Source organism: Trachinotus anak, unplaced genomic scaffold (assembly GCF_046630095.1).
Source record: "Trachinotus anak isolate AG129_WGS33_773 ecotype Australia unplaced genomic scaffold, CSIRO_AGI_Tana_v1 ptg000002l, whole genome shotgun sequence".
Taxonomy (NCBI): domain Eukaryota; kingdom Metazoa; phylum Chordata; class Actinopteri; order Carangiformes; family Carangidae; genus Trachinotus; species Trachinotus anak.
Window position 1 is genome coordinate 11,090,542 of NW_027273853.1, and position 12,606 is coordinate 11,103,147.

General features: G+C 40.0%; 1 protein-coding gene across 2 annotated transcripts; it reads left to right on the plus strand.

The window, feature by feature from the left end:
* The first annotated feature begins 1,011 nt into the window (after nucleotides 1-1,011).
* On the plus strand, nucleotides 1,012-12,491 carry clpxb (caseinolytic mitochondrial matrix peptidase chaperone subunit Xb). 2 transcript variants are annotated; one of them, XM_071496583.1, is made up of 15 exons: nucleotides 1,012-1,393; nucleotides 1,948-2,025; nucleotides 3,306-3,466; nucleotides 3,565-3,679; nucleotides 5,501-5,655; nucleotides 5,787-5,946; nucleotides 6,756-6,797; nucleotides 7,471-7,647; nucleotides 7,803-7,967; nucleotides 9,117-9,205; nucleotides 9,409-9,573; nucleotides 9,685-9,984; nucleotides 10,541-10,633; nucleotides 10,733-10,839; nucleotides 10,972-12,491. In XM_071496583.1, exons 2-15 carry the CDS (start codon nucleotides 1,971-1,973, stop codon nucleotides 11,060-11,062), a joined length of 1,875 nt encoding a protein of 624 aa, XP_071352684.1. In that variant the 5' UTR covers nucleotides 1,012-1,393; nucleotides 1,948-1,970; the 3' UTR covers nucleotides 11,063-12,491. The 2 variants fall into 2 exon arrangements, with proteins under 2 accessions (XP_071352684.1, XP_071352690.1); XM_071496589.1 differs by lacking the exon at nucleotides 6,756-6,797 and having other exon boundaries at nucleotides 1,126-1,393.
* Nucleotides 12,492-12,606: the final 115 nt, after the last annotated feature.

Here is a 12,606-nt window from a genome sequence, read left to right on the forward strand (position 1 = left end):
TGAGGAAATGTCTTAAATAATTTGAGACCAGACTTGAAATGTTTATCTAAGTGGGTCGTCTTCACAGGCCTCAAATGCCACTGTTACAGTTCACAAATGTGTGGAGGAGTTCCAGCCTCTATCGTCCTTCTTTGGATGTCACCAGATCCAAGTTACTTCATTGCAAAGTTTAAATGGTGATATTGTAACTTATCACTGAACAAAGAAGAGTCACTTGACTTAGTTCAATATCGAGAGAACAAGGTGCACCTGTATGATGTTACTATTCTGATGATATAGAGGGAAGTTGTGTCCCCTTTTTGAAGCATATAAGACAGCCTCTTGCTACTCGGCTGGCTCATTTTCTGGGGTCTAGGCCTGCATACAGCCAGTCAGCTCAGTGATCGGGAAGATTGAGTGTGCAGAAATTTAGCCAGAGGTATAGGATGTCTGTGGTGCAAAGATAAAAAATGGTCTCCAGTTAAATCAGCTGGGGAGGGAGCAGTATATGGGGATGGGGATTTAAAGGAAATCACATGAAATGTTTCTTTTTATTTCAGTCATCATGTACAACAGTGACAGTAACTATTTTGAATGCCACAAATAAACTTGAACTTGAAATAATGAACTGAAAAACTTAACTTGAATGAACTTGCCATGGTAACTTTCTGCCTGGAACTGGGCCCAGGGATCAAGTGGCAGAGTGTGCCTGATTGGATTGTTAGAAGATGTTAGTAATCCTGCAAGAAAAGAAATAAGCTTTTCCTCTCTGATTTGCTGACTGCTTACTCTGCTGTTTCTTGGCCTTAAAATGCAAGGAAAATACAAACAATAAGATACAGAATTTTAGTCAATTTTATTTTGTTTTATTCATTTTACTGCCTAAGTTCTAGTTTTTAATGTTGAGATCCGGTTGAAAACCATGTAACTACACAGTTATAGTGGTCACCCAAATGCAACACAAGTTTGCCAAGCTCTTGTGAACTGTGCACAGTACGAGGATCAAGTGAACGCACCGTGTGAGCCGGTGCTGTGGGTCCGTAGATCTCAACAGATCGGGATGGGTGTGAACTGCATAGACACGAACGAAGCCTCCATATTACTTAAACCGGTTACACTGATTAAATCACTTCTGCTAACTGGAGCGCCCGGAGCGACGGCTAGCTGGCTAACGGAGTAACCGACCTAGTTCATAACAGCCAGCGTTAGCGTTACATCACTTTGGGTCGTGTCCCACCTGGGAAACAGCGGCCTGAGGAAACCAGCGCGTCCCAGTTAATGCAACAGCGACTGTGACATTAGTATGACACACTGACCTGTCTCATTAAAACAGCAGAGCGAAAGCGGCAGTGACAACGCAAATTTGTTTTTCCGAGGGGGCAGTGTCAAGACCTGACTGATTTCATCGTGCTCCGTGAGTAAAACTAGCAAGCTAGTTACATGCTGCCTCGCCATTTGTTGTTTTTAATGTTTGAATTAAGTTGTGTATGCGGCCTAGGGCCAGGGTAAAGCCGCACAGCTACACCACTATACACTGGCCGTCTCTACAGCCATGGCTGTTTGTCATTTCCACTGGCAGAAACGCTATGTGCCTCTGGCCTGGGCCTAGCTTAGGTAGCTAACAGTTACCTGTTTATCTAACTCAGCTAGCCAGCGACATTGTTTATTGTGCCATGTATTTTTAGCCTTAGATCGTAGGAGGTGCTTATCCGTGATGCCCCAATCCGTTAATACATTTTAGGAGGTGTAAACAAATTTGGTGTCACCAGTAATAAGCAGCACTGGGAAACACCTTCACCAATTACTGACCTGCTTTCTTTGCTAATGCTAACGGTGACGTCGAAGTTATGAAATGTTTAACCCTAACCGGCCTCTCCTGTTTCCCACCGCTGCCTGTTAGCCTCCAGCTAATTCAGCCACCTCCTCCACACTCTCTGTACACCGTGTTCACTGTGTGTTTATCTCCAGGGTTTTGAGCCAAAAGAAGAGTTATGTCTTGTCCGTGCACTTCGGCTGCCAGGTTGTTCCTAAACACTGCCCACAGAGGTAAGAGAGAGAAAATGCACACTCTGGCTAACGCTGCGTGACATTGTGTTGATTGCTCCAGCCCGTGAAGTAGGTCTCTAGCTAACCCCGATCACTGCTTGTTATGACAGTCATGTAACAGCAGGTGGAAAAGTTACTTAAAGCGTGTAGTAGCGACGGATAAGCTAATGTTACATCACCCAGCCTTTTATCGAGTTATACAGCTGTGACTTCTTGTTTTTGAGTTATAGCACATGAATGAAAACGCATGAAGAAAGACACAAAATAGCGTCATGTAGCTACAGCTATGCTAACTTGTTACACTGACCAGAGTTGGGAATTCTGGCACAGCTTCACCTGCTTCCAAAGTGCTTGGAGAAGGGATAAAGTCTGAAGAGGTAAAACCTCCAGCAGCACTTGTAGTCTAAAGACTAAGTCTGTTGTCACAGAAATGTGTCTCTGTCTTCGTCAGACATGACCCTAATGTAGGCCACAAGCTGAAATGCATTGGTTTAATTTCACATCCCTGACCCTGAAACGGGGTGGTCTGACAGTAAAGTTATATTTTGTACTACAGGTGTTTCTGGAGCTTTTTATCTCTACATCACCCAGCCTGCCAGTAAATATTGCATAATGTTAAGAGAGAAAACAATAAACAGTTAAGCTACAGTGCATATGAATACTATTGACATACTCTGACTATCTATGTATCTGACTAACTGTTGCTCTTGGATAATATGTTTGTGCAACTGATACAACCATAGTTATGGGCTGTTATGTGAGTTTTATGACTCATCTGATATGTTGTGAACTAAATAATACAATAATAATACACAGGGCTGCAACTAACAAATATTTCAATTATCAATTAATGTAAGGGTTAGCTTCATGATGAATTGATCAGACACTGAATAGAAATGCAATTGTCAAAATCAGCATTACAGTATTTCACAGTCCAATTATTCTTGTTTTGTTTGATCAACAATCCAAAGCCCAGTGACATGGAGTTTACTATCATGTACAGTACAGTATGAGAAAGAAGAGAGAAGAGAGGCAGAACATCACAGTGGGGACGCTAGAACTACAAATTGTTTGGTATTTTTGCTGCTAAAATGCGTGAAACATTTAATTGACTATTAAAAAACTTAATTTTCTGTCTGTTGACTAATGAATTAATCAACTATTCATTTCATCTCTCTAGTTACTTGACAAGTAGAAGCAGTTATGAATGTTTTGTATTAGAGTTCTACTACAGACTACAGTGTTGTTAGGAATCAAAAGGACTTTTGCTGTTGTTACAGGATTGTCCTGCTCCCGGATTCAGTTCTTTTCTCTAAGTCGTCAGGGGTCTCGGGAAACTCACTTACCTACCCGGGTACGGGTAAGGTCATTTTCAGAGACTGCTGTGTGCTATGGCTCTAAAGATGGAACAACCAAGGACAGTGGGAGTGATGGTGGAAAGGTAATCTTTTTTGCAGGGTGACTTTTATTTGTGGCCTCCTTCTACTGTAGTGGTGATAATGTAATTTGATACTTGCTGACGTAGTCATGTTTACACAGAAGAGCATCAGTGAGGGGAAGAGACTCTCTGGCTCTGGAGGATCAGGCAAGGGGGGAAATCAGCTCCGCTGCCCTAAATGTGGAGATCCCTGCACACACGTAGAGACCTTTGTATGTGAGTAAACTTAAAAATATCACCATGTAATATCACCAAACTGGCCTAGTGTACAGTTTGGGTGCAAATTGCATGTGAAACCTTTAAGATTAAGAGCAATAGGTATAAAGAAATATGACCTTAAGGTAATCGAGGAAACACGTGTTATGTTGAATTTCAACACAGCTAGACATCAAAAGTGTAGCTAAGTTGGTGGAAATAAATGTTTGCTCACCAAACATAAAAAACATAATGGAGATGAGCAGTCCTGGGTCCAAAATATGAAAGCACTGCATCATATGTGATGCGGGGGGGATAATATAGCGTACTGCCCAAGCAGATGGACAAATTATCATTTTCATTCCTGATTCTGCGTTGAAGTGTGCTTTTTCTTTTTTATTATATTTTCTGTTATTAAAGCATCACAAACGTAAACATTCGTCTGTAGTACAAACCTTGGGTGTGGACAGAAATAACTGTAAACACAGTAGTGTAAATTACATAAATAGTGGACTTCAAACATCCACCTCAAGTCATTTGTAAACACGTGCAAGTAAACACGGAGATATTTGTTTCATTGTTGTCTAATGAGCATTTTCTGATGTGTTGCAACATCAGAAAACAACATCAGTGAGTTTGTAAGCTGCTGCTTACTTCAATCAGATTTGCAGTTTCTGCACTGGTTTGTCTCTGTAACTTTGCGAGATTTTAAGTTTGTGTCAGTGATTGACCAGGGGTGCATCTACTGTACATGTTTACTGCCCAACCACTCACTGGCAATCACTGGCATAACATCACTCACCACCTTGTTAACTCTGTTTACTTGCACATTTTTATAATGATAATGTTATATATTTCTTACTACTTGCTGCACCTGTAACTATGCAGGTATACTTTTGTATATGAGTTAACAGGCAGTTTGTAGTGTGCCATTCAGGTGCTGTTTATAGTCACAAGAGATAAGACGAATGTTGGTTTAACATTCAAATGGAAAAAGTTCATTGTTACACTGAATTGAACATTGATCAGTAATGGGACTACTACTGTGACCCATTGTGGATATCTACTGACCCAGTTTTTCTCAGTGTATAAACAGACAATCTCTGTTTTGTCTTTTTTTCTGCTTTGTCATACATAAAGCAGCAGTCCATCATCATCTGATGGTAACCAAATACCCTCTCACAGTGGTAATGCAGCTTGGTCACAAGTTATTTATTAAAGAAGTAAAATGTTGAAGATAGAAGTGCATTGAAGATAGCAATTCATTCAGATGTACTGAAAGCAAATACATAGCAGAGGCAGCGCTAAGCGGCACATTTACGCATTTTTCACATTTATTTATTTATGCTGCTGCAAGGAGTCGTAATGTCAAAAATTTACTGTCACTCTTCTAGCCCCATACTGCACATAGTACTGAACAAAGTCTTTGTATCTACAGTTCAACTTATTACATAGTTGTACAGCTAAGCTTTGGAAATAATGAATACAATTAATGAGGTGGCATCGCATCATATTGGTGAAACTTCACAATGTAATACTAAACTTTGAAAGCTATAATTCAGTCTTCATGCTTTCATTTTAACATAAAAAGTAACTTGGCATTTCATTATGTAGGTTTCTGACCCTGTGCTAGTTTCCCTGTAGGTCAGGATCAAACTCAAACAACAACAACCTTCATGTTTCTCTGTGATATCAGCATTATGAGCAACCCTTTCACATTACACATATTTATTTTTGGCTTAATCTGCAACCTTGAAAACTTGTTTGTTGACTCAAATATTTCTTTTATCCAGGTTGTGAAATGTTTCATAATTGACTGTGCTGTTTGTTTCTCTTTTGTAGCATCAACACGATTTGTCAAATGTGAGAAATGCCATCACTTTTTTGTGGTGCTGTCTGAAACGGATTCTAAGAAGGGGCTAAACAAAGAGCCAGAATCTGCTGCGGAGGCAGTGAAACTGGCATTTGCACAGAAACCTCCCCCTCCCCCCAAGAAGGTGAGAAATCAAAGCAGGAGCTAAAATTACCAAAATATGTTTTCACTGAAGTGTTATATATATTCTATTGTAATGGTCATTTTATCATAATTTTATACTGAATTAATGTATAAATTACTTTTTTTTTCCAGATATATGCTTATCTTGACAAGTATGTTGTTGGCCAGTCCTATGCAAAAAAGGTGTTAGCAGTTGCAGTATACAATCACTACAAGCGCATCTACAACAACATCCCTGCCGGAAGTCGACAGCAGGTGGAGGTGGAAAAACAGCCCTCTCTAACACCTCGTGGTCAGTATTACTCTTCTCTGTAGACTAAAGTTTATAGATGTGACTGCTCCAGTTTTGTTTCTTACGTCATTGGTTTGTTTCAAACTAATTTATTTTAAACACTGAAACAAAAGTAATACATGTACAAAAACTCAGACCATCAAATCTTTTCTTGTCAGAGCTCAAGGGCTCACAAGAGAAGAAAGCGTCTCATTGTAAAATTAAGTGACTTCAGAAAGTGTTAATATTCTGTATCTCCTTTGTTTTGGTGAAATCTGTTTTAGTCCAAAATGTAGTGCTGAACCTCTGAATATTTCCGGGTAGTTTGGCTTAATGCAATAATTATAGTACGTCATTTATATTATGCAAAGACAAAATTAAATAATTATATCCTGCTGTATGAGGTTGTGAGTAGTAAAAGTAAACACTCATGAATGTTTTGAATTTCTGATAAAGTAAACACTTAGGAGATGCAAGATTACATTGCATTTGTTGACATACAAGTGCTGAAACAAATACACTGGCATTTGTTTAAGTTTGTCACAATGAAGCAATAAAATGTAGGGGCAATATCTTTAATATTTCACAGATTAAGAGGGTTACAATATGAGGAGTTACTCTTATAAAATCTACACAAAATAACTGGTAAAAGGTTACAGCTGTGGCCTTTGGTTATAATGTATCTTTAATCAAAATCTGTATTATTTGGCATTTGTTCAATAATTACCTTACACAACTGTGTAATGTTTTTGCAGGATTGCATTGATAATGTCATAATGGTAATGATTAATGATAATATTGATTTGAGTACTTTCATCCTCTCCCTGTAGAGCTAGAGATGAGACGACGAGAGGATGAATACAGATTCACAAGTAAGTGATTGGTCCTCCTCACTGTTACTGCCATCTTTGCCAGTGGTGACTGTAAAAGTCATAACACTTTATAGCATTTTTTTGTTTTTTATTTCATGAGTTGCACAAATGCCAAACTGTACAGACCTCTCTGCATCCTCCAGTTGTTACCTTGCCTTTTTCAGTGAGATGTTTCCTGTGACGCGTTTATAGTCTTGCTCAGCCTAAATAATTAATAATGTAATGATTAATTAAGATCATACAGTAGATGATGAAATACAGCCCCAGTTCTGAAGCAATGACTGGTTAGTGTGTGTTTAATTTCCCATTTACAATGTGTACAGAGAGCTACAGTAGCAATAAAATGAAAATGGTTCATGTTTGACTGACAATAAGATAAGGTGGCCCTGTGACCTACATTTACATCTGTACTTATTTGCAGTCCAACCCTCCTCACTTAGTAACTCCAAACGGGCACTGACCAGGGCATGTATATTTTTAGCCTGTGCATAGAAACTGTTACTATGCACAAATTGACACATACACTGTCAGTGAATGAATGGCATGTTTTAATTGTACAGGAGTGTTTCAAATAGAAACATTTCAGTTGCTTTTCTGTGGTGCCGTATGCTCTTCGACAAGTTATTGCTTTCCAGTCATGAAGCTAACCCTGTGGCTTTGTTTGTTGTTGCAGAGCTGCTGCAGATTGCAGGAATCAGTCCTCATGGAAATGCTCTGGGAGCGTCCATGCAGCAGCAGGCGAGCCAGCAGGCACCTCAGGAGAAGAGGGGTGGGGAGGTCCTGGACTCCACACACACTGACATTAAACTGGAGAAGAGCAACATCATACTTCTAGGCCCCACTGGCTCAGGTTGGTGTTGTGTCAATATCGTCCTAAATTGTAAAACCGCACAGTGATACTTGCCCAAGCAAAACGATTTACACCACCAAATATGTGGTTTATTTGTCAATATTGATCTGTCTTGCCAAAAGAAATTTGATCATGATTCTTCTAATTTTGCTCAGGAAAAACATTGTTGGCACAGACACTGGCACGTTGCCTGGATGTCCCCTTTGCAATTTGCGATTGCACCACACTAACTCAAGCTGGATATGTGGGAGAAGACATTGAGTCGGTTATTGCCAAACTGCTGCAAGATGCCAACTACTCAGTGGAGAAAGCACAACAAGGTGGGCAGATGGACTAAATTTAACAGCACTGCAGTTTCCTATGTGAAAATCATACCCTGTGTTTTATGTTTCTCACAAAAATCAGAACAAATTGCAATAACATTATATATCACAGAGCTCCTTCACCATGCCATATTTTCTGATATACACATTCAGTCAAAGACGGACAAATTACAGCTGATAGGCCATTGGCAAGTGGAGCACTTGCATGTTTGCAGTCATTTCTCACGTTGTATGGGCATACTGAAATCTGTTTGCACACAGTACTGAGGATTAACGTTGAAGTAAAGTTGGTTTTGTAGTATTGAAAGTATTGAAAAATAAAGTGGACAGAAAACACAAACAAGAAAGTTGTAATTACAAGGCATAAATACAGGGTTTGAGACCAGCCATGAACACATTCAAATCAGGATGAATATTATGATGTGGTAACGACAAGGCCTCCATCCTCCAGCAGTCAAGTAACGGTATAGGACAGTAGCAATACTTGTTTGACAGCAGCAAGCAGACGAATTGAGATTTCCAGTGCAAGTAAAAGAAAAAGAAATGAAGGATAAAATCAAAGATAATCAGACTCCCTTTGTAGTCTTATTATGTTACTATAACCACCATATCATTTCAGACTACACTACTCTCTAATGCTCTTTAACACATACCAAGATAATCTTGCCAACAGAAAAGTTGTTACTGGTGCTGTTGATGTTTACTAATGCAAACTCTATAAAACCTCCACCAGCCTTGTAAAAAACCACTCAGTGAGACTAACCCCTCGTAAAAATTGTAGGTTTACTTTCACAGACTGCATCAATCAGCTACAAACTGTTTGAATTTGCACATTTATATCACGTCTTTACTTTCCGTTCCCTACTTGGTTAAGGAATGTGCTCTGACTAGATCTGGTTGAAAATGTTAGCAGGAAGAGGAAGGAAGCAGAAAGAGGTTAAGAAACATGGGCTCAAACTTGAGTCAACTAAAGTAAAGTGCAAAATTTTCAAGGATACACACACTGTAGTGTGTCCTGCATGTTTGCAAGTTGTAAAGTAGACTATTTTTATACACACAATGTTTATCAGCACAGGGACTCACTCAGGTGATGGTAGTAGGTCAAACTCGCATCACTGTGGCTCAGTTCTTCTATTTCATGTGCAGGCATTGTGTTTCTGGATGAGGTTGATAAGATTGGCAGCGTGCCTGGAATCCATCAGCTGAGAGACGTTGGTGGAGAGGGAGTCCAGCAGGTCAGTATTACACCAGGGTTACACTAAATAAAACCTTTATGCAGCAGTCTGCTTATAGACATCAAACACCCAACAAATTGTATCTTGACAGTATTGTTTTGTAAAATCAATATTTAAAACTGCAGGCTTGACTTTTTTATTGCTTGACCAAAACTTGTGTCATTGACTTTTGTCATTAATTTTTCCCTTTTCCTCTCTGTCAGGGTTTGCTTAAACTCTTGGAGGGCACAATTGTCAATGTTCCTGAGAAAAACTCCAGGAAACTGAGAGGAGAAACGGTGCAGGTAGACACAACAAACATCTTGTTCGTTGCATCCGGTGCTTTCAATGGACTTGACAGAATCATTAGCAGAAGAAAGAATGAAAAGGTAATTTTAACACAGCTCATATGTTCTGACTGTCAGCAGATGTTTAGCCATGATCCCTGTTTGTCATCATTCCTACCTCTAACCTGATCTTTATGTCTCATGATTCTCAAGTATTTGGGTTTTGGAACTCCTTCCAACCTGGGGAAAGGGCGGCGTGCGGCGGCTGCGGCAGACTTGGCCAACACCAGCGGTGAAACAGACACGGTGGCAGAGATTGAGGAGAAGGACAGACTGCTGAAGCATGTCGAGGCCAGGGACCTGATTGAGTTTGGAATGATCCCAGAGTTTGTTGGCCGTCTTCCTGTGGTCGTTCCTCTGCACAGCCTGGATGAAGAAACGCTAGTCCGAATCCTGACTGAACCACGCAACGCTGTAGTGCCCCAGTACCAGGCTCTGTTCAGCATGGACAAAGTAAGGGCTCTGACATAAAGGTTGACACAGTACAGTGTTAGGCTCTATACAGACATATAACAGCCCAGTCTCCTTATTTGTTTGAATGTAAACATTGGAATTGCTTAGAGGGGGTGCCACCACAGAGGTCTTCAGAAACAAAATGCAGGCTCATCTGCCAAAAAAAGTCAATATTTTGGCTTAATTGTAGGAACTGATGTGAAGTGTCATTTAGCAAGGCGCTGTGTTGGCCAGTCAAATACATGTTCACAAATGATGTGCACTCGACAAAATTTTTTTTAAAGTTGCTCCTTTATTATAAAATGCTGCACAGTATTGTGGCATCGAACAAGCCTTCAAGCTCAAGGATCTGCTACTCAAACTGTCCTTTCTGGATCATAGTTTAGTGTTTGTTACCTGAAACAACATGCCCCCACAAACCCAGCCCTTTTCCCCCTTTTAGATCTACAAGAAAATACTTTCTCACCTTAATGGTGAGAAACTTAACCACAGGTATCTATTTGTTCAGACCTTAATGACCAAATTTTTAGAATCTGAAATGTGTTTTTTGTTTCAGTGTGATCTCAATGTGACTCAGGATGCCCTGAGGGCCATAGCCAGGATGGCTCTGGAGAGAAAAACCGGAGCTCGTGGGCTCAGATCCATCATGGTATGTGAACTCGCCAAGGATCTCAAACTTTAAAAAAAGGTTGTTTTTTTTTGTAAAGTTGATTTAACACAACAATCAAACATATCTTTTTTTCAATAGGAAAAGCTCCTTCTCGAACCCATGTTTGAAGTGCCACACTCCGACATCATGGCTGTTGAGCTGAGCAAAGAAGTCGTCGAAGGAAAATCCCAACCCAGATATATCAGGTCAGTATCTCTGCTCACAGAACAGGGCCACATGTGTGTGATGTTAGAGATCAGATTCCTCAAGCCCAGCACACTGAGTCTCCATATTTGTGTGGTTTGAAACCTGAACTGGAGTTTCCATTTGAATTCCAGAGCTCCAGCCAAGGAGTCGGCAGAAGAGGAGTATGACTCCGGCATTGAGGAGGAGAACTGGCCTCGACAGGCAGATGCTGCTAACAACTGAGCCACATGTCAGTCATTTCAGCTAAAGACAATGCTGTCTGAAATCATTAGATTACTATGAACCCTTGGAGACCGAGATTGGGTTTTATTATAGCCCCTGACAAACATGCTGTGGACATTGAAGTAGAGGTAATGGCTGCTGGTTCTCAGTGAGGAGTGTTTTCATAATGAACAAGTTAAGAGTGTAACAACCTTTGGTCCTGTGCATCAGATGTTAATTCTGTGGTGGTGCACTTAGATGGTGGACCTTTATAAAATATTTCAATCTCTGGGGATTGTTAACATTTTATCTATATAAAGATAATGCAATTTTATTCATGAAAGGATGTGTAGCTAGTGTTCGTTTTCTCTTTCTGTGGTGACGGGCTGTAATGGCAAGGGAAGCAAATGGGAATTATGGGATCATACTGTACACTTGAAAACATGGGGTGCAGAGAAAGTGTAGATGTGATGTTACCATGTCCAGTAATGCCTTATATCATAAGGGCATAATATTCCATGAGCACATCAATGTTTTGATGTTTTCTTCTTTACCACCATTGTAATAATGGTGCTCACAGTGAAATCAGGCTGTAAATGTTAAGCTACACTGCTTAGGTAGCATTTGTAAGCAGTTTGTATGACATGACCTCTATTAAGGAGAACATATTGTAAAGTGTAACGCACCAGCACACTAAACACAGCAGGTGAAACATAATGGTGACCTTTTAAACAGCCAGAATGGTTATTTTTCAGTGTTTGCTTCCTCCACAAGCCCGCCCTTTAGGGAATATATATGTGTTTACTTACAGACCTCTGTTATGACAGGACTGGATCAGAGGGCTGTTTCACATAGCAGGATTAGCAGGTTAGCTCGGGAACTTAAGTGTCAGTGAAATATCCTCTGAAGTTTTTGTTTTGAAGTAGTTATCCTCTATTCATGACTGAAGTATATTCCTTAACCAGATATTCCAACTGTATTTTCCAGACTCCAATCTTTTATCAGACAGATCATCTCTTTCACAGTTAGCTGGCAGCCGCTCTCAACCTGCTTTGTCAAACACCTCTCACAGCAGCAGGTATTTTAATTTTCTTTGTATGTGCCCCAGCGTTGGAAACTCTCCTCACCTGTAGCGATGTAATATCACATTACTAAATGGTACCACAATTCACGTCTGTAATAAAGTCTACCTAAATGCTCTCTGACTGAACCACGCTGCTGTACTCTTTAATATGCTGTCTGTGCTATAAAATGAGATTAAACTAGATCTGTTCTCCTTTTGCTTTAAGTTTCCTTTTCTCTCAGTCGAGTTTCAAAACTGCTTTTGTTTTCAGAGGTCTGTTACAGAACCCGAACACCCCATCCCTCCTCCCCAACCCTCAGTTTGTGACTCCTAAATTTATTGTGATTGTTTAAAATATATAAATAAAATGTATATCTCTGTACAAAACGTTGTTGTTGTTATACCTTGAAACCTGAATTCAGTGTAATGAAATGTTTCAGTGCGGCGGAAGACATTCACAAATCATTGAAACAGGAAATGAATGCACGAGACATCACAGTGT

Bases quoted from the DNA above. Each gene is read 5' to 3' on its own strand.
- clpxb (XM_071496583.1), top strand. From the start codon at position 1,971: ATGTCTTGTCCGTGCACTTCGGCTGCCAGGTTGTTCCTAAACACTGCC. The intron at 5,947-6,755 runs GTCAGTATTACT...CTCTCCCTGTAG, and splicing joins GCCCTCTCTAACACCTCGTG to AGCTAGAGATGAGACGACGA. The intron at 10,840-10,971 runs GTCAGTATCTCT...TTTGAATTCCAG, and splicing joins TCCCAACCCAGATATATCAG to AGCTCCAGCCAAGGAGTCGG.